The sequence below is a fragment of the Ranitomeya imitator genome, chromosome 3 (assembly GCF_032444005.1).
Source record: "Ranitomeya imitator isolate aRanImi1 chromosome 3, aRanImi1.pri, whole genome shotgun sequence".
Lineage (NCBI taxonomy): Eukaryota > Metazoa > Chordata > Amphibia > Anura > Dendrobatidae > Ranitomeya > Ranitomeya imitator.
This window is the reverse complement of record NC_091284.1, coordinates 820,877,660-820,900,394: the sequence shown is the minus strand read 5'-3', so window position 1 is coordinate 820,900,394 and position 22,735 is coordinate 820,877,660. Positions and strand designations below refer to the sequence as shown.

Here is a 22,735-nt window from a genome sequence, read left to right as displayed (position 1 = left end):
GCTGCAGTTTCTCTTGGCCAATATCAACCACCAAGGACTTCCTAGGATGATCAACTGATCACCATTGAATTTTTATTATTCTATTTTCCACACACTAGACAAGGGAGTAACTTAAAGGGGTATTACCTTCCACAAGCTTTGTAAGGACTGTATGAATCATGCTAATGGTGTATTTAACCCCTTCATGACCCAGCCTATTTTGACCTTAATGACCTGGCCATTTTTTGCAATTCAGACCAGTGTCCCTTTATGAAGTAATAACTCAGGAACGCTTCAACAGATCCTAGCGATTCTGAGATTGTTTTTTTCGTGACATATTGGGCTTCATGTTAGTGGTAAACTTAGGCTGATAATTTTTGCATTTATTTTTGAAAAAAATGGAAATTTGGCGAAAATTTTGAAAATTTCGCACTTTTCACATTTTGAATTTTTATTCTGTTAAACCAGAGAGTTATGTGACACAAAATAATTAATAAATAACATTACCCACATGTCTACTTTACATCAGCACAATTTTGTAAACAATTTTTTTTTTTGCTAGAAAGTTATAAGGGTTAAAATTTGACCAGCGATTTCTCATTTTTACAACAAAATTTACAAAACCATTTTTTTTAGGGACCACCTCACATTTGAAGTCAGTTTGAGGGTTCTATATGGCTGAAAATACCCAAAAGTGACACCATTCTAAAAACTACACCCCTCAAGGTATTCAAACCCATATTCAAGATGCTTATTAACCCTTCAGGTGTTTCACAGCAGCAGAAGCAACATGGAAGGAAAAAATGAACATTTAACTTTTTAGTCACAAAAATTCTCTTTTAGCAACAATGTTTTTATTTTCCCAAGGGTAAAAGGAGAAATTGGACCCCGAAAGTTGTTGTCCAATTTGTCCTGAGTACGCTGATACCCCATATGTGGGGTGAACCACTGTTTGGGCGCACAACAGGGCTCGGAAGGGAAGGAGCGCCATTTGACTTTTTGAATGAAAAATTAGCTCCAATCGTTAGCGGACACCGTGTTGCATTTGGAAAGCCCCTATGTGCCTAAACATTGGAGCTCCCCCACAAGTGACCCCATTTTGGAAACTAGACCCCCCAAGGAACTTATCTAGATGCATAGTGAGCACTTTAAACCCCAAGCTGCTTCACAAATTGATCCGTAAAAATGAAAAAGTAATTTTTTTCAAAAAAATTTTCTTTTAGTCTCAATTTTTTCATTTCACATGGGCAACAGGATAAAATGGATCCTAAAATTTGTTGGTCAATTTCTCCTGAGTACACCGATACCTCATATGTGGGGGTAAACCACTTTTTGGGCGCACGGCAGGGCTCAGTAGGGAAGGAGCTCCATTTGACTTTTTGAATGGAAAATTGGCTTCAATCTTTAGCGGACACCATGTCGCGTTTGGAGAGCCCCTGTCTGCCTAAACATTGGAGCTCCCCCACAAGTGACCCCATTTTGGAAACTAGACCTCCCAAGGAACTTATCTAGATGTGTAGTGAGCACTTTGAACCCCCAAGTGCTTCATAGAAGTTTATAATGCAGAGCCGTGAAAATAACACATAATTTTTCTTACCTCAAAAATTATTTTTTAGCCCGCAATGTTTTATTTTCACAAGGGTAACAGGAGAAATTGGACCCCAAAAGTTGATGTACAGTTTGTCCTGAGTACGCTGATACCCCATATGTGGGGGTAAACCACTGTTTGGGCACACATCAGGGATCGGAAGGGAAGTAGTGCGGTTTTGAAATGCAGACTTTGATGGAATGGTCTGCGGGCATCACGCTGCGCTTGCAGAGCCCCTGATGTGCCTAAACAGTAGAAACCCCCCACAAGTGACCCCATTTTGGAAACTAGACCCCCAAGGAATTTCTCTGGATGTGTGGTGAGCACTTTGAACCCCCAAGTGCGTCACAGAATTTTATAATGCAGAGCCGAGAAAATAAAAAATCATTTGTTTTCCCACAAAAATAATTTTTTAGCCCCCAATTTTTTTCCCAAGGGTAACAGGAGAAATTAGACCCCCAAAGTTGTTGTGCAATTTTACGCTTATACGTACACTTGTGCTTGGAAGGGAGAGAGCACCATTTGACTATTTGAACGCAAGATTGGCTGGAATCAATGGTGCACCATTTTGCATTTGGAGACCCCCTGATGTGCCTAAACAGTGGAAACTCAATTCTAACTCCAACACTAACCCCAACACACCCCTTACCCTAATCCTAACCATAACCCTAATCACAACCCTAACCCCAACACACCCCTAACCCTAATCCCAACCCTAATCACAACCCTAACCCCAACACACCCCTAACCCTAATCCCAACCCTAACCATAACCCTAACCACAAGCCTAACCCTAACCCCAACACACGCCTAACCCTAATCTTAACCCTAATTCCAACCCTAACCCTAATTCTAATCCTAATTCCAACCCCAACCCTAATCCCAACCCTAACTCTAATACCAACCCCAACCCTAAGGCTATGTGCCCCCGTTGCAGATTCGTGTGCGGATTTTTCCGCACCATTTTTGAAAAATCCACAGGTAAATGCACTGCTTTTTACCTGTGAATTTGCCGCTGATTTCAAGTGTTTTTTGTGCGGATATCACCTGCGGATTCCTATTGAGGTGTAAAACACTGCGGAATTCACACAAAGAATTGACATGCTGCAGAAAATATAACGCAGAATTTCCGAACGGGATTTTCTGCACCGTGGGCACAGCAGATTTGGTTTTCCATAGGTTTACATGGTACTGTAAACTTGCTGTAAAACTGCTGCGAATCCGCAGCGGCCAATCCGCTGCAAATCTGCAGCCAAATCTGCACCTTGTGCACATAGCCTAATTCCAACCCTAATTCTAGCCCTAACCCTAATTCTAACCCTAAGTCTAACCCTAATTCTAACCCTAACCCTAATGGAAAAATAAAAATGAAAATATTTTCTTTATTTCATTATTTTCCCTACCTATGGGGGTGATAAGGGGGGTATTTACTATTTTTTTTTATTTTGATCACTGTGATAGGATCTATCACAGTAATCAAAATGTACCTGGAATGAATGAATCTGCCTGACGGCAAATTCGGCGGGCGCACTGCGCATGCGCCCACCATTTTGGAATATGGCGGAGCCCATGGAAGAAAAAGGACGGACACTGGGAGGGACACCGGGACTCGGGAGGTATGGGGGGGGGTGAGATCAGAGCACGGGGGGGAGCGGAGGACAGGACGGAGGGGAGTGGAGGGCAGCGGAGGACATGATGGAGGGTAGGAAAAGACTGATGGCGGTGGCAGAATAATAAAATATATTATACTCACTATTCCTTACTCCACGTCTGCTGCCGCCCCCCACACTGGTCTTTGGTTCTTCTCTTTAGGTGTTGAGACGGCCAATTCGCCTCATATGGTCATGACGTCTCACGTGACCATTCAGGGGGGTATCTGATCTCATTCGGTCATGTGAGAGGTAATGATCGTCAATGGCTGCCGCAGAGCCAGCGTAAATTGAGTTTATTGTATTTCATCATTATTTTTATAACCGAATTTACCAAAACTGGTGAAAACAAATTTGGTCAGTTTCACATATCTCTATCAATGTATCAGCCTGGGTTCACAATTCATATATGGAGTAGAATGCATGGACTGACCATTGACCTGCTGACCCAAATGTAGAACTTGGAGGCTACAAGTTGAAGTTGTGACCTCCATAGTTAGTCCATTCCATATATGGAGCATTCAATATGGCTAAACCCAACATTTTGACAATTTGTTTTGGGCCCTTGGTTGAGGAACAGCATTTTAAAACCAAAAAATTTCCAGAAATTCTAAAGAAATACTAGAAATAGGGAATCCTGCTTCCGCTATGCCATGCAGGTCTATAGAAAGCTGAGCATTGTAAAGGCTGCCATTACTGGTCACCACCCTTCACTTACCTTATATACATCGTGATTTCCCAGAACAGCATCAAATAATGTATAAAGGTCGTTCAAAAGGTCAACCACCTCGATGGGTTCACTAAGGGCCGAGATGGTGGTAAATCCGACAATGTCACTGAAGTAGATCGTAACTTGATCGAAATATTCTGGCTCAACCGTGGCGCCGGTTTTAAGAGCTTGAGCAACTGACCTTAAAGACATAAATAGAAGGTGAGCTGGAAAATACCAGGGGTTTTAGAGGGAAACTTGTTTTATCACTAGGTATTTATAATTTTCACCCAGTAAATACCCCCTAAAGTCAATCAATGGCACTTACTATGTGCGATGATCATTACATAAAGTTCTGAAACTTTGTAATATCTAAAGTTTCAGCTTATTGTCAGTGAATAACAATATTCTTTGCTGCATCCAGAGACTGAAAACAAGTAAGGATTTGTCCCATACAGTCCTCATTCTCAGGCAATCCTCTAATTCCAGAATCATACAATGTAACAACCTCCAACAACCTCCAGGATGCAGATTTGTGCTGAAGTTTGTAAGTCATAGAGGATATTCTATATCAGGGGTAAGCCTATATAAATAAATAATAATAATAAATAATAAGTCCTTTGCTCTGCCCCCCCTCCCCCCAGGCAGATTCCCAGGGACCGCAGTGCTCAGTCCAGCAGCCAGGGCCGTTTTTAGAGAAAGTGGGGCCCTGGGCAAAAGTTTAAAGTTGGGCCCCAAATGTTCACATATTCCACAAGAATAAGATACACGGCACTCTATAGATTTGTGAGTAGAGGTGCTCAAGTAGGGTTTCCAGCCCCTTAAATCAACTGTATCAAAAAGCTTGGCACTCAATAATGTTTGTAGAAAATAAAGTTCACATATTCCACATCACACAAACATTTCGGTTGTATTGACATGCGCTGAGTTCAGGCCGTTAAACGAGTGTGATTGACAATAATGAAGTTGTTCAACGCTTGTTCCCGAGTTACACTGGTTGAGGAAGAATGATGGGGACAGATAGTCCTCAGTACAGTATAATGCAGGTCCCATATAATATAACGCACTCCCCATGGTCCTTGATAGAGTATACTGCAGCCCACCTCAGAGTATACTGCAGCCTACCTCAAAGGATACTGCAGCCCCTCAGAGTCTACTGCAACCACACACAGTATTATGCAGCCCCCCAAACAGTATAATGCAGCCCCCACACACACAGTATAATGCAGCCTCCCACACACACACAGTATAATGAAACCCCTCTCATTATAGTGCAGTTCCCCCACACACAGTATAGTGCAGCAACCCCCATACACAATATAATGCAGCCCCCACACACAGTATAATGCAGCCCAACACACACACAGTATAATGCAGCCCCCTCACACACAGTATAATACAGCTCCTCCACTCACAGTATAGTGCAGCCCCCACTCACAGTATAATGCGACCACCCACACACAGTATAATGAAGCCCCCCACTCACAGTAAAATGCAGTCCTCCCGCACACACAGTGTAATGCAGCCCCCCTCCACACTCAGTATAATGTAGCCCCCTGCACAGCACAGTATAATTCAGCTCCCCTCAATACACAGCATAATGCAGCCCTCCTCCAAAGCTAGTATAGTGCAGCTTCTTCACACACAGTACAGTGCAGCTCCCCAAGAAAAAGTAAAGTTCAGTGCCCCAAGTATAATGTACAGTAGCTCCCCCACACACAGTATAGTGCAGCTCCCCAACACAATACAGTGCAACTCCCCCACACATAGTATAATGCAGCTCCCCCAACACACAGTACACTGCAGCTCCCTGCAACACACAGTACAGTGCAGCTCCCCCAGAACACACAGTACAGTGCAGCTCCCCCAGCACACAGTATAGTGCAGCTCCCCGCAACACACAGTAAAGTGCAGCTTCCCCAACTCAGTATAGTGCAGCTCTCCAACACAAAGTACAGTGCAGCTCCCCAACACACAGTATAGTGCAGCTCCCCAACACAGTATAGTGCAGCTCCCCCACACACAGTATAGTGAGCTCCCCAACACACAGTACAGTGCAGCTCCCCCAGAACACACAGTACAGTGCAGCTCCCCCAGCACACAGTATAGTGTAGCTCCCCACAACACTCAGTATAGTGCAGCTTCCCCAACGCACAGTATAGTACAGCTCCCCAACACAAAGTATAGTGCAGCTCCCCCAACACACAGTATAGTGCAGCTTCCCCAACACACAGTATAGCGCAGCTCCCCAACACAGTATAATGTAGCCCCCAGCCAAAGATTATAATGCCCTCCACATACACAGAATAGTGCAGCTCCTCTCCACACACAGTATAGTGCAACTTGCACAAAACGTATAGTGCAGCTCCCCCTACACATAGTAAAGTGCAGCTCCCCAACACAAAGTATAGTGCAGCTCCCTAACACAAAGTAACACAGTAAAATACAGCCCCCCACATATACAGTATAATGCAGCCCCCCACCCACAGTATAATGCAGCCCCCCCACACAGTATAATGCAGTCCCCCCACACACAGTATAATGCACACCGCACACACACAGTATATTGAAGCCCCAACTCACAGTATAGGGCAGTTTCCCAACACATACACTATAGTGCAGCCCCCACACACAGTATAATGCAGCCCCCCACACACAGTATTATGCAGCCTCCATCCACATACAGTGTAATGCAGCCGCCTCCACAAACTGTATAGTGCATCTCCTCACACACACAGTATACTGCAGCCTCCCTCCTCACACACAGTATAGTGCAGCTCCCCTCCACACACACAGTATAGTGCTGCCCCCCCCAGACACAGTACAGTGCACAGCCCCAACACAGTATAGTGCAGCTCTCTAACAACACACAGTACAGTGCAGGCCCAACACACAGTATAGTGAAGCTTCCCCTACACACAGTATAGTGCAGATCCCTCCCAACACACAGTAGAGTGGAGGCAAGCACTCACACACACACAAACAATGCATGCACACACACTCACACAATACCCCTCCTCCACATTCCCTGCTCTGCTCCAGGCTCTGCTCCGGTCTCATCAGCTTCAATGCTGACACAGCGTGGCGCACAATGAAGTGATGTCATTGCGCACCCGCTGAGGCACAGGCAGAGGGGAGAGAAGGGAGAGGGAGCATCATCTGACGCTCTCTCCTCCATTACTGCTTTCAACTGTATCGGCGTCTATGATATCGATAAGTTGAATGAGCAATGGGAGGTGGCACCGGGCCCCATAGCGGCTATTAGCGGAACGCCACTGGCTGGGGATTGCTGGAGGAGTGGGGTCTCTAGGCAGATGCCTGATCTGCCTGCCCCTAATGCCGTCCCTGCAGGCAGCTGCGTTTTGCTGGCCACCAGCCCCTTAATTGCTCCTTCCACTCCTTCAGTCTCAGTGTATCCTACGTAATGTATATACAGCAGTTTCAGTGTCTCGTATGTGATGTATGTACATCATCCTCAATGTCTCATATGTGATATATGCACAGCAGTCTCAGTGTATCCTATGTAATGTATATAGCACAGTCTCAGTGTCTTCTATCTGATGTATATAGAGCAGTCTCAGTGTCTCCTATGTGATGCATATCAGTATCAATGTTTCCTATGTAATAAATACAGAGAAGTCTCGGTGTCTCCTGTGTGATGTATATAGAGCAGTTTCAATGTCTCCTATGTGATGTATATACTTCAGTCTTCGTATCTCTTAATGGTTAACAGTAGTCTTAGTTTCTCCTTTGTGATGTATAAAGAGCAGTCTCATTGTCTCCTATATGATGTATATAGAGCATTCTCAGTGTCTCCTATGTGATGTGTATACTGCAGTCTGTGTCTCTTATCTGATGTATATATATCATTCTCAGTGTTTCAAATGTGATTTACATACTGCATTCTCAGTGTTTTCTATGTGATGTATAGACAGCAGTATGTATGGCCCCCGAACGATGGTATAAATATCAAAATGGCCCCTAGCAGAAAAAAGGTCCCCACACCTGTTCTACATGGTCAACAATTAGAATAGATCTATTGATAGTAACATAGTAACATAGTAACATAGTTAGTAAGGCCGAAAAAAGACATTTGTCCATCCAGTTCAGCCTATATTCCATCATAATAAATCCCCAGATTTACGTCCTTCTACAGAACCTAATAATTGTATGATACAATATTGTTCTGCTCCAGGAAGACATCCAGGCCTCTCTTGAGCCCCTCGACTGAGTTCGCCATCACCACCTCCTCAGGCAAGCAATTCCAGATTCTCACTGCCCTAACAGTAAAGAATCCTCTTCTATGTTGGTGGAAAAACCTTCTCTCCTCCAGACGCAAAGAATGCCCCCTTGTGCCCGTCACCTTCCTTGGTATAAACAGATCCTCAGCGAGATATTTGTATTGTCCCCTTATATACTTATACATGGTTATTAGATCGCCCCTCAGTCGTCTTTTTTCTAGACTAAATAATCCTAATTTTGCTAATCTATCTAGGTATTGTAGTTCTCCCATCCCCTTTATTAATTTTGTTGCCCTCCTTTGTACTCTCTCTAGTTCCATTATATCCTTCCTTCCTGAGATGAGATGTCAAATTATTGGTAAAATTTGATGCAAATGTTATTTTTCTTGATATTTACAAAAAAAAGGGATCCTACTAAATGGCAGCCAGTGGTCATTTGCTTATTTGTGGAAAGGAGTGAAAAAAATATTATCTGCTCACCTGTCCTTCTGTCGCAGCCCTTCTTCTGGTCCTCAGAACAGCTCTTCCTCCATCTTCACTCTGTGCTTTGGCTTATGTCGCTGAGAAGATCTCCGATGCCACCACGTGCCCCATCAGAGACATCATGAAAGACATTATGACTTCAGAGGTGTACTTTGTGCTGGAAACCGAGTACAGAGTGAATATGGAGGAAGAAGACGTGTTGCGTGCCATCGAGAAGAGAAGAAGATGCCTGAGGGAGCTGCAGGGAGGACCAGACGGGTTTGGGGGAGGTGGGACAGGAGACCAGCAAAGTTTTTTTTATTTTTTTGCATTCCATGTCTCGAGAGAGACCCCAGAAAGCCATTAGGCACATTAGATTTGCATTGAATACATTTGATGCAAATCAAACTTCCTGCCTGAATTCAAGCGAATCTGCCAAACTGGAATTTCATCAGATTCGCTCATCACTATAGACCATGTAACAAACCTCCAGCGCTGACAAGAATTCTATCAGGAGAGGTTTTCAGGCTCTACATGTAAAAAGAATTGTCCCATTCACTGAATGCAAGAAGAGATCTAACATTTATCACCTCTCCAGTTGCTCCTGTTACCCTACAGCAAAGGGTCCCCTTCTTTCTAAGGGCCCTACAGCTGCTTTCTGGTCTGCCTCTACTATACACCATGTTCCAAATTATTATGCAAATGACATTTTTTGCAGATTTTCCTAAATGGTCGGTGCAAATGACAGTCAGTCTAATAAAAGTCATCACCCGTTAGATTATACATCAAATTTTATTGAAGAAACCTCCCAATGATAACAGTATAATCTCCAACATGAATAAAACCTCACAATGCACTGTTCCAAATTATTAGGCACAGTAGAATTTCTATACATTTGATCTGTTTTAAAGAACTGAAAATTCTCATTTGTGGAATTTGCAGCATTAGGAGGTCACATTCACTGAACAAAACAACTATTTAACTCCAAAACCTCCTAACAAGCCAAGTTACATGGTAACATAGGACCCTTCTTTGATATCACCGTCACAATTCTTGCATCCATTGAACTTGTGAGTTTCTGGAGAGTTTCTGCTTGTATTTCTTCCCTCCCAGAGCCGCTGTTTTGATGTGAACGGCCTCCCACCCTCATATATCTTTTGCTTGATGATACTCCAAAGGTTCTCTATAGGTTGAGGTCAGGTGAAGATGGCGGCCACACCATGAGTTTATCTCCTTTTATGCCCATAGCAGCCAATGACTCAGAGGTTTCTTTGCAGCAGGAGATGGGGCATTGTCAGCATGAAGATGATTTTGCTCCTGGTTTCTGCTTTTTAGACCATGGAAGAAAGTTGTCAGTCAGAAACTGTATATACTTTACAAAGGTCATTTTCACACCTTCAGGAACCTTAAAGGGCCCTACCAGCTGTTTCCCCGTGATTCCGGCCCAAAATGTGACTCCTCCACCTCCTTGCTGACGTCGCAGCCTTGTTGGGACATGGTGGCCATCCACCAACCATCCACTACTCCATCCATCTGGACCATCCAGGGTTGCTCGACACTCATCAGTAAACAAGACTGTTTGGAAATTAGTCTTCATGTATGTCTGGGCCAACTGCAACCGTTTCTGCTTGTGAACACTGTTTAGGGGTGGCCGAATAGTAGGTTTATGCACCACAGCAAGCCTTTGAAGGATCCTACACCTTGAGGTTCTAGGGACTCCAGAGGCACCATCAGCTTCAAATAACTGCTGCTTTGTAATAGTTGTTGTGAATTCTGTGGCTGAGTTCACTTCTGTGGTCACAAGTGGTATTGCAGTCTCTGGGCTTCCTCCCTCAGGTGTTTTGGTGAGCTCGTTGGCTGCCTTGCTATTTAGCTCCACCTGAGTCTGTCTTCCTTGCTCCTTGCCAATGTTCCAGTGTTGGATCTGAGCTACTGCATCTTTCCTTGGGCCTGCTGCTCTGCTAGATAAGTGCTTCTAGTTTGTTTTCTGTTTTTTTCTGTCCAGCTTGTTATTATCTTTTGCTGGAAGCTCTGAGAAGCAAAGGGGTGCACCGCCGTGCTGTTAGTTCGGCACGGTGGGTCTTTTTGCCCCTTTGCGTGGTTTTCGTTTTAGGGTTTTTTGTAGACTGCATAGTTCTCTTTGCTATCCTCGCTCTGTCTAGAATATCGGGCCTCACTTTGCTGAATCTATTTCATTCCTACGTTTGTCTTTTCATCTTGCTAACAGTCATTATATGTGGGGGCTGCCTATTCCTTTGGGGTATTTCTCTGAGGTAAGTCAGGCTTGTATTTCTATCTTCAGGCTAGTCAGCTCCTCAGGCAGTGCTGAGTTGCATAGGTAGTTGATAGGCGCAATCCACTGCTGCTTCCAGTTGTGTGAGGATAGATCAGGTACTGCAGTCTACAGAGATTCCACGTCTCAGAGCTCGTCCTATTGTTTTGGGTTATTGCCAGATCTCTGTATGTGCGCTGATTACTGCACGCTGTGTTGCCTGATTGCCAGCCATAACAGGTGGCGCCATGTTGCGTTTGGAGACCCCTGATGTGCCTAAACAGTGGTAACTAGGGATGAACGACCCGTTTCGCTCAACCCTAGTTACCACTGTTTAGGCACATCAGGGGTCTCCAAACGCAACATGGCGCCACCTGTTATGGCTGGCAATCAGGCAACACAGCGTGCAGTAATCAGCGCACATACAGAGATCTGGCAATAACCCAAAACAATAGGACGAGCTCTGAGACGTGGAATCTCTGTAGACTGCAGTACCTGATCTATCCTCACACAACTGGAAGCAGCAGTGGATTGCGCCTATCAACTACCTATGCAACTCAGCACTGCCTGAGGAGCTGACTAGCCTGAAGATAGAAATACAAGCCTGACTTACCTCAGAGAAATACCCCAAAGGAATAGGCAGCCCCCACATATAATGACTGTTAGCAAGATGAAAAGACAAACGTAGGAATGAAATAGATTCAGCAAAGTGAGGCCCGATATTCTAGACAGAGCGAGGATAGCAAAGAGAACTATGCAGTCTACAAAAAACCCTAAAACGAAAACCACGCAAAGGGGCAAAAAGACCCACCGTGCCGAACTAACAGCACGGCGGTGCACCCCTTTGCTTCTCAGAGCTTCCAGCAAAAGATAATAACAAGCTGGACAGAAAAAACAGAAAACAAACTAGAAGCACTTATCTAGCAGAGCAGCAGGCCCAAGGAAAGATGCAGTAGCTCAGATCCAACACTGGAACATTGGCAAGGAGCAAGGAAGACAGACTCAGGTGGAGCTAAATAGCAAGGCAGCCAACGAGCTCACCAAAACACCTGAGGGAGGAAGCCCAGAGACTGCAATACCACTTGTGACCACAGAAGTGAACTCAGCCACAGAATTCACAACAAATAGTATTTTGGCAGCTGCTCTCTTAATCCAATGGATTTGTCTGGCAGAAACCTTCCTCATTCTGCCTTTATCTGCATGAACTCTGTCTGTGCTCTGTTTCAGTCACAAATCTCTTCACAGTATGATGATCACTCTTAAGTTTTCGGGAAATATCTAATGTTACCATCCCTTGACCAAGGCATTGCACTTTTCGGCAGCAGAGAGATCCTTTTTATTTCCCATATTGCTTGAAACCTGTGGCCTGCTTAATAATGTGGAACATCATTTTTAAGTAGTCTTAATTTAATTAAAATCACCTGGAAAACTAATTATCACGTGTTTAAGATTGATTTCAGTGATCCATTGAGCCCTGAGACACAATACCATCCATGAGTTTATTTGAAAAACAAAACAATTAAATCTTTATGACACTTAAATCCAATTTGCATAATAATTTGGAACACGGTGTATGGTACGCCTTAGGTCTAGTACTTTGCCCCTCATTTTTTAGCTGGCCGTGGGAGGGGGCGATTAATCGACAACCATTACAGGTGTAGCAATTGGATATTTGGGGGCCACAATGGCGCGGCGTCTACTCACGGAGGCAGCATTTGTGAGAGAAGTTTTTCAGTTTTTTGTTTTTCCACCTCCAGCTCTTCTGTTCTCTCTCGGATCAAATCTTCTAAATTACTGGAGTATTGCTCCAGCATCCTCAGCATTGAGTCAATGATGTTGGTTTTCTTCCCTTTGTTTATGTTCTTAAACTGAAAGAAAAGAAAAATGTCAGACGTTCATTACAGAATAAGGACTATCCCGCCACATAGTGCATCATATAGTGCACACAATGCCTGCAATTGGTGCAACTCTGAAGCCCTGTCCACATTTTAGACTAATAAATGACATTAATACATTCATAAATCTGATGTCTCAAGGTCACAATTCAGCAATATTTCTGGCTAATATATGACTTGTATCCTGCATTTTTAACAAGTTTTCCCTCTGCATGCTCTCTCTCTCTCTCTCTCATTTTAAGTTGTCTCCGAGCTAGTGGTTGAAGACCAACTGCTATAATGTTCCCCATACACAGCACACACTGAGGGATTCCTGTTATTCTGTCTCTACATAGCACATGTTCAGAAGCAGCAGCAGCATGGAAGGTATTATACAGCAGTAGTGAACAGTGTAGCTGTGAATCCAGCACTTGGGTGAGACAAACACATGCAAGAAAGTAAAAGAAGCAGGAATGAATGTTATACAGCAGCACACAACAGTATAGTTGACAATCCTGGGTTGAGATAAATATATACTAGAAAGCAACAGCAATATGGAGCACAATTTACTGTAGTGCTGAGCAGCGTAGCTGTGAATCAAGCTATGGGGTAAAACGATCACCTATTAGGCAGCAGCGGCAGCATGGATGGGCCACAATATGCAGCAATACTGAGCAGCGTAGCACTTACTAGAAAGAAGCATTAAAAACATTATATATCAGTACTGAGAAGTGTATCTGTGAATCCATCTCTGGGGCTGTATGAAACACTTGCTAGAGAGCAATATTTGGGACATTATAAAGCAGTATTGTGAATTGTGCTCTGGGGTAAACAAAAACACTTGCTATAAAGCAATACTGAGGACATTATACATCAGTACTGAGAAGTGTATCTGTGAATCCATCTCTGGGGTTATATGAAACGCTTACTAGAGAGCAATATTTGGGACATTATAAAGCAGTATTGTGAATTGAGCTTTGGGGTCATATAAATAACCATCTAGAAAGCAACAATGAGGACATCATAGATCAGTACTGAGAAATGTAGATGTGAATTCAGCCTCCTCCCATGTCCATAGAAACACATTAACAACGGTAATCAGTTGTATCTCAGTAAATCAATCTTGTTGATGGATTTTAGCATTTTTTCTTTTTTTTTTACAATTAATTATCATCAGGCGGGGAGCAGAGAAGTGACTCCAACACGGAAAAAGAAAAAGTTTCTTATGTTCCCTTGCACTATTGTTTTATGCAAAGCAATGCAATCATTTATGTGTCTTATTATCTATGTCTTCTAATATTTTATTGTCATGTGAGTGTTGCAGAGACAAGATAGATTTTTTCTAGCTACTCATATGATAAAGCTGCTGCTGATGATGATGTATGAATAATGGTTTGTCTCAACATAGTTCTCTAGAAAGATCTGGAATATATATAGTTAAATAAAGCAGAGTGAGGCCTGCACCGAATCTCTCCCAAAGTACAATTTTCAAGTATAGCATTGTGTTAGCTTGCAAGACCACCTTAAGACCAGCAGGTGGCGATATAAATCTAATTTACCGCCATCCTGATAACTCCGACATCTGATTTGCTGAGGGTTTAAATTTATGATAGATGAGTATCTCTTACATATCAAGGTTTTAATGCTAAATTAATGGATTCAGTGATAACTGCCCCTCTCCTTTTACAGAACTATACAAAATACAGAGCCGTATTACCTCTCCATTGTCTTGTACAGTAATGTACTGGGCAATGTAAAAGTTTGGGCACCCTTGGTCAAAATTACTGTTGTTGTGAACAGTTAAGCAAGTTGGAGGTGAAATGATCTCTAAAAGGCCTAACGTTACAGATGACACATTTCCGTTATATTTTAAGGAAAAAATATACATCTTACATTTAAAAAAAAAAAAATGAAATGGGCCGATGCAAAAGTTTGGGCACCCTGCATGGTCAGTAGAAAGTAGCGCCCCCTTTAGAAAGTATCACAGATTGCAAACGCTTTTTGTAGCCAGATAAGAGTCTTTCCATTCTTATTTGAGTGATTTTCCTCCATTCTTCCTTGGAGAATTCTTCCAGTTCTGTGAGATTCCTTTGTCGTCTTGCTTCCTCTGCTATTTTGAGGTCTAGCCACAGATTATCAATGATGTGCAGATCAGGGGACTGTGAGGGCCATTGTAAATCCTTCATCTTGCACCTTTTGAGGTCGTCTATTGTGGATTGTGACGTGGGCTTAGGATAATTTTCCATTTGTGGAAGCCATCCTCTTCCTCTTTTCAACTTAAGCTTTTTACGGATGGTGTTATATTTGCATCAAGAATTTGTTGAAGCTTCATTGAATCTATTCTTCCCTCTACCCATGAAATATTCTCCGAGCCATTGGCTGCAACACAACCCCAAAGCATGATTGATCCTACACACATGCCTTTGATCATCGTGGCCAAAGAGTACTATTTTAACCACATCGACCCACAGGACTTGTTTCCAAAATGCATCAGGCTTGTTTAGATGTTCTTTTGTAAAATTCTGACACTGAATTTTATGGTGAGGATGCAGAAGAGGTTCCCAATCCAAGCAAAACCCGGTCTGGATCATGACAAAGGCCATATTTGTGCAGGTGTCTATGAACAGTAGAATTAGGTACCCAGAGGTGTATCTAGGTTTTCTGGCACCTGGGGCAAAAGTTCATTTTGGCGCCCTCTCTCCCTCCAAGGACATATGCGATTTGCACTTAGTCATATACCCACGAGCTCCTCTCCCCAATGCTCTCAATGTTCAGTGAAAAACTGAGAGAAGCAGGAAGAGAAGCTCGTTGTCACAGGACCACAAGTATGAAAGTCGCATATGAGTGAAGTGTCCATGTGGCGCCCCAGGGTCCTGGTCATCGCAGTGGTATTGCTTTCCTCTCGGGGAGAGTGAGGCTACGTTTGGAGGCAATGAAGGATAACTGCATCCAGGTACCACAAACATGCAACACAGTTTACACTCCAGGCCACCAGGGGGAGCTTCAGCTCCTATTTATTAGGTCACGCCCCACATATATATAACTGGTAGTCTGTAGGGAAAGTTAGTCAGTTCCAGACAGTAGTCTGAGGTGGACAGAGGGTCCAAGGAGCTGTGCATGCCCTCAGAGCTGCAGCTCCCAGAAGGCAGAAATGTATTGCAGCGAGCGTGAAGGAAGTCGTAACAAGGTAGAGGATACCAGAGGGGGACCAGCCCTACACAGGCTGCCTCCTTCTGAGGTGCAGAAGCCCGGTGGCCGAAACACAGAGGGAGTAAGGACCTTTATGCTTTGCTCCAGAGACCGGCAGGACAGCTAATTGCAAGTTACCTGACCACCCTACACCCAGGAGGCACGATGGCACCCATGGAGGCCGGGGTGTGCTAGAGACCCTATAAACAGCCTCAAGTCACCATTCATACGGGTTTGTCCTATCCTATATGGGGGACAGAGAGAAAGACATTACATCTGTGAGGACCTTATGTGAAGCCTTAGGCAGTAAGGAACTACAACACTGCAGCGCTAGAGGAAGGCTACTGATTTCCACCTGGACAAGGGGACTCTGGACTTGCCTCCAATCCGGCCGGACTCTGCCTGCCCTGTGATCTGGTGCTCTGGACTGTGGATGCTGAAGTCTTCAGTAAAGGTAAAGAGACTGTAACCTTGTGTCCTCGTTCTTTACTGCGCCTCTCACCATCCACCATCTACACACCGGGAAGCCCTGGGGATACACTTCACCTGTGGGAAGGTATACCATCTAGCTGCCATAACATCACCCCCCTTAAAGCAGCGTCGGTCACCCTGGACGAATACCACAGGTGGCGTCACGAACATAAACTTTATCCCTTTAAAAACCTTTCCCTTTTACACGGACGTCCCAGGGCCACGGACCGGGTCAGCCACCGTGACATCCCCTTGTGAACTGAAGGACCTGGTACCGAGTACCCCACGGCCCCATGGGGCGCTCCATCCATGTGATGACTACTGGAACCTGCAGAAATGAATCCTGACTTCTGAATTCTCACAACTGATGCACTGCACACTTTTAGGATTCTCCCTTGCTGGTGGACAGTCATGTCAGCACAAGCATGCAATTTGTATACTTCTGGCCACATTCCGACTAGACGTGCCCGGCCTCACTCAGTTCATTTTCATAGAGTGAGGCCACAGATGTCTAGTCAGCACGTGACCGCATGTATGTAAATCGCCAGCACCAGAGAATCCTGACAGCGTGCAGGGCGCACTGTGAGAATTCAGAAGTTTGCAGTCACAAAGAATGACTGCAGACTCATCACAAACCTGGACATCCCCTTTAATGCTCCTAACATAAATAAAAACACGAGAGTTAGTCAGTATCACAAATAACATTTACATCCAGGTACCTTGTTGATGACGTCGCCTCTGGAGTCATTCTCCTTTTCTTCATCTTGTCCAGACCCCATGATGAGTTTTCTCATCCACAGCCATCTCTGCAGATTTCCATCTTCTCTGCTCTTTTTGCAGAAAATCTCCACATGACGCCCTTAAAGATAGAAGTGTCATTATAATGCTGCTGAATAAAAAATTGCCCCTCACTATATTGTCTGCACAAAATATGACCCCCACACTGTCCCTCTTATGGTACATGCTCTTCACACTGACCTCTCCTTTCCATACTGGCCCCCTCTTCACACTGTCCTCTCTCCCTATAGGGCCCAGTATTTATACTGTACTCTCTCATCATCCCCCTCCTTGGCATACTGTCAACTCCTGGCTGTGCCCTTACACTGTCCTCCCCCATGCTACGCCCCCACTACTCAGTTTCTATTCTGTGCCCACTCACTTATCTCCCCCATACTGTCTCCTCACACTATTCCCCTCCCTCATACTGTCTCCTCTCACATCCCTCCTGTTCACCATACTGTCTCCTCATATATTTACCCCCTAACTTTCTATACTGCCTGCTCATCTAACTCCCCATACTGTGTCTGCACACATCCCATCACCCTCACTCCCTGTACTCTGTCCACATACATTTTTTACATACATTTTTCCTCATACATGCCCCCATTCCCCAGTACTGTTTCCTCATACATGCCCCCCATCTCCCGCTTTGCTCCTTATTTTGTGTCCTTAAATCACCACATTCCCACTACAAATCTTCCCCACACACAATAAATCCCCCCATCCCTACTCCAATTCTCCCCACACACAATAAATCCCCCCATCCCTACTCTAATTCTACCCACACACAATAAATCCCCCCATCCCTACTCCAATTCTCCCCAGACACAATAAATCCCCCCATCCCTACTCTAATTCTACCCACACACAATAAATCCCCCAATCCCTACTCCAATTCTCCCCAGACACAATAAATCCCCCCATCCCTGCTCTAATTCTACCCACACACAATAAATCCCCCAATCCCTACTCCAATTCTCCCCACACACAATAAATCCCCCCATCCCCACTCCAATTCTCCCCACACACAATAAATCCCCCCATCCCTACTCCAATTCTCCCCACACACAATAAATCCCCCCATCCCTACTCCAATTCTACCCACACACAATAAATCCCCCCATCCCCACTCCAATTCTCCCCACACACAATGCATCCCCCCATCCCTACTCCAATTCTCCCCACACACAATAAATCCCCCCATCCCTACTGCAATTCTACCCACACACAATAAATCCCTCCATTCCCACTCCAATTCTCCCCACACATAATAAATCCCCCCATCCCCACTCCAATTCTCCCCACACACAATAAATCCCCCCATCCCTACTCCAATTCTACCCACACACAATAAATCCCCCCATTCCCACTCCAATTCTCCCCATACACAATAAATCCCCCCATCCCCACTCCAATTCTCCCCCACACACAATAAATCCCCCCATCCCTACTCCAATTCTACCCACACACAATAAATCTCCCCATCCCTACTCCAATTCTACCCACACACAATAAATCTCCCCATCCCTACTCCAATTCTACCCACACACAATAAATCCCCCATCCCTACTCCAATTCTACCCACACACAATAAATCCCCCCATTCCCACGCCAATTCTCCCCACTCACAATACATCCCCCATCCCTACTCCAATTCTCCCCACACACAATAAATCCCCCCATCCCCACTCCAATTCTACCTACACACAATAAATCCCCCCATCCCCACTCCAATTCTCTCCACACACAATAAATCTCCCCATCCCTACTCCAATTCTACCCACACACAATAAATCCCCCCATCCCTACTCCAATTCTCCCCAGACACAATAAATCCCCCCATCCCTACTCTAATTCTACCCACACACAATAGATCCCCCAATCCCTACTCCAATTCTCCCCAGACACAATAAATCCCCCATCCCTGCTCTAATTCTACCCACACACAATAAATCCCCCAATCCCTACTCCAATTCTCCCCACACACAATAAATCCCCCCATCCCCACTCCAATTCTCCCCACACACAATAAATCCCCCCATCCCTACTCCAATTCTCCCCACACACAATAAATCCCCCCATCCCTACTCCAATTCTACCCACACACAATAAATCCCCCCATCCCCACTCCAATTCTCCCCACACACAATGCATCCCCCCATCCCTACTCCAATTCTCCCCACACACAATAAATCCCCCCATCCCTACTGCAATTCTACCCACACACAATAAATCCCTCCATTCCCACTCCAATTCTCCCCACACATAATAAATCCCCCCATCCCCACTCCAATTCTCCCCACACACAATAAATCCCCCCATCCCTACTCCAATTCTACCCACACACAATAAATCCCCCCATTCCCACTCCAATTCTCCCCATACACAATAAATCCCCCCATCCCCACTCCAATTCTCCCCCACACACAATAAATCCCCCCATCCCTACTCCAATTCTACCCACACACAATAAATCTGCCCCAACCCTACTCCAATTCTACCCACACACAATAAATCTCCCCATCCCTACTCCAATTCTACCCACACACAATAAATCCCCCATCCCTACTCCAATTCTACCCACACACAATAAATCCCCCCATTCCCACGCCAATTCTCCCCACTCACAATACATCCCCCATCCCTACTCCAATTCTCCCCACACACAATAAATCCCCCCATCCCCACTCCAATTCTCTCCACACACAATAAATCTCCCCATCCCTACTCCAATTCTACCCACACACAATAAATCCCCCCATTCCCACTCCAATTCTCCCCACACACAATAAATCTCCCCATCCCCACTCCAATTCCCCCCACACACAATAAATCCCCCCCACCCCACTCCAATTCTCCCCACACACAATAAATCCCCACTCCAATTCTCCCCACACACAATACATCCCCCCATCCCTACTCCAATTCTCCCCACACACAGTAAATCCCCCCATCCCTACTCCAATTCTACCCACACACAATAAATCCCCCCATCCCTACTCCAATTCTCCCCACACACAATAAATCCCCCCATCCCCACTCCAATTCTCCCCACACACAATAAATCCCCCCATCCCCACTCCAATTCTCTCCACACACAATAAATCTCCCCATCCCTACTCCAATTCTACCCACACACAATAAATCCCCCCATCCCTACTCCAATTCTCCCCACACACAGTAAATCCCCCCATCCCTACTCCAATTCTACCCACACACAATAAATCCCCCCATCCCCACTCCAATTCTCCCCACACACAATAAATCCCCCATCCCCACTCCAATTCTCCCCACACACAATAAATCCCCCCATCCCCACTCCAATTCTCCCCACACACAATACATCCCCCCATCCCTACTCCAATTCTCCCCACACACAGTAAATCCCCCCATCCCTACTCCAATTCTCCCCGCACACAATAAATCCCCCCATCCCTACTCCAATTCTACCCACACACAATAAATCCCCCCATCCCTACTCCAATTCTCCCCACACACAATAAATCCCCACTCCAATTCTCCCCACACACAATACATCCCCCCATCCCTACTCCAATTCTCCCCACACAGTAAATCCCCCCATCCCTACTCCAATTCTACCCACACACAATAAATCCCCCCATTCCCACTCCAATTCTCCCCACACACAATAAATCCCCCCATCCCTACTCCAATTCTCCCCACACACAATAAATCCCCCCATCCCTACTCCAATTCTACCCACACACAATAAATCCCCCCATCCCCACTTCAATTCTCTCCACACACAATAAATCTCCCCATCCCTACTCCAATTCTACCCACACACAATAAATCCCCCCATCCCCACTCCAATTCTCCCCACACACAATAAATCCCCCCATCCCCACTCCAATTCTCTCCACACACAATAAATCTCCCCATCCCTACTCCAATTCTACCCACACACAATAAATCCCCCCATCCCCACTCCAATTCTCCCCACACTCAATAAATCCCCCATCCCCACTCCAATTCTCCCCACACACAATAAATCCCCCCATCCCCACTCCAATTCTCCCCACACACAATAAATCCCCCCATCCCTACTCCAATTCTCCCCACACACAATAAATCCCCCCATCCCCACTCCAATTCTCCCCACACACAATAAATCCCCCCATCCCCACTCCAATTCTCTCCACACACAATAAATCTCCCCATCCCTACTCTAATTCTACCCACACACAATAAATCCCCCCATCCCCACTCCAATTCTCCCCACACACAATAAATCCCCCATCCCCACTCCAATTCTCCCCACACACAATAAATCCCCCCATCCCCACTCCAATTCTCCCCACACACAATAAATCCCCCCATCCCTACTCCAATTCTCCCCACACACAATAAATCCCCCCATCCCTACTCCAATTCTCCCCGCACACAATAAATCCCCCCATCCCTACTCCAATTCTACCCACACACAATAAATCCCCCCATCCCTACTCCAATTCTCCCCACACACAATAAATCCCCCATCCCTACTCCAATTCTCCCCACACACAATAAATCCCCCATCCCTACTCCAATTCTCCCCGCACACAATAAATCCCCCCATCCCTACTCCAATTCTCCCCACACACAATAAATCCCCCCATCCCTACTCCAATTCTCCCCACACACAATAAATCCCCCCACCCCAATTCTACCCACGCACAATAAATCTCCCCATCCCCACTCCAATTCTCCCCACACATAATAAATCCCCCCATCCCCACTCAAATTCTCCCCACACACAATAAATCCCCCCATCCGCACTCCAATTCTCCCCACACACAATAAATCTCCCCATCCCCACTCCAATTCCCCCCACACACAATAAATCCCCCCCACCCCACTCCAATTCTCCCCACACACAATAAATCCCCCCACCCCAATTCTACCCACGCACAATAAATCTCCCCATCCCCACTCCAATTCTCCCCACACATAATAAATCCCCCCATCCCCACTCAAATTCTCCCCTCCCCTCGTGCACTTAATCTTCAGTGTCTTCAGCTCCATTAGAGCACTTACCACCAGTGTTCGCCTCTGCAGCACGGGCGAGTGACATCGGCAGTGTGATCACATGATCTGATCACGCTGCTGGCGTCGCTCTGACCCGGCAGTCAGAGCCTCAATTGTACTCGCTTCTGTAAGATGAGAGTACAATTGATCCCTGGGAGCCGGCGATTGTACAGCTTTTCTGTGTCGGCTGTCAACTTGACACTGAGACACTGCGGACACCGCATTAGGTGGCACAACTGTGTCCCCCTGCTGGGTGCGCCCGGAGCCCTGGCTGCCCCCCCTTTGACATGCCTGTGAACGTATCACTCCAGAGTCTGATAAATCTTTCTGAAGGTCTTTTGCAGTTGAGTGGGGGTTCTGATTTGCCTCTCTAGCGATCCTACAAGCAGCTCTTTCTGAAATTTTGCTTGGTCATCTAGACCTCATCTTGACCTCCGTTGTTCCTGTTAACTTCCATTTCTTAATCACTTTCTGAACTGAGGAAACGGCAACTT

General features: G+C 45.4%; 1 protein-coding gene across 1 annotated transcript in view; it reads right to left on the bottom strand.

Moving 5' to 3' along the window:
• Positions 1-22,735, bottom strand: part of LOC138671791 (retinal guanylyl cyclase 2-like) — a 142,610-nt gene that overhangs the window by 20,859 nt on the left and 99,016 nt on the right. Inside the window, 2 exon segments of the mRNA XM_069759927.1 lie at positions 3,934-4,126; positions 12,604-12,767. Coding sequence (XP_069616028.1) covers positions 3,934-4,126; positions 12,604-12,767 — 357 coding nt within the window.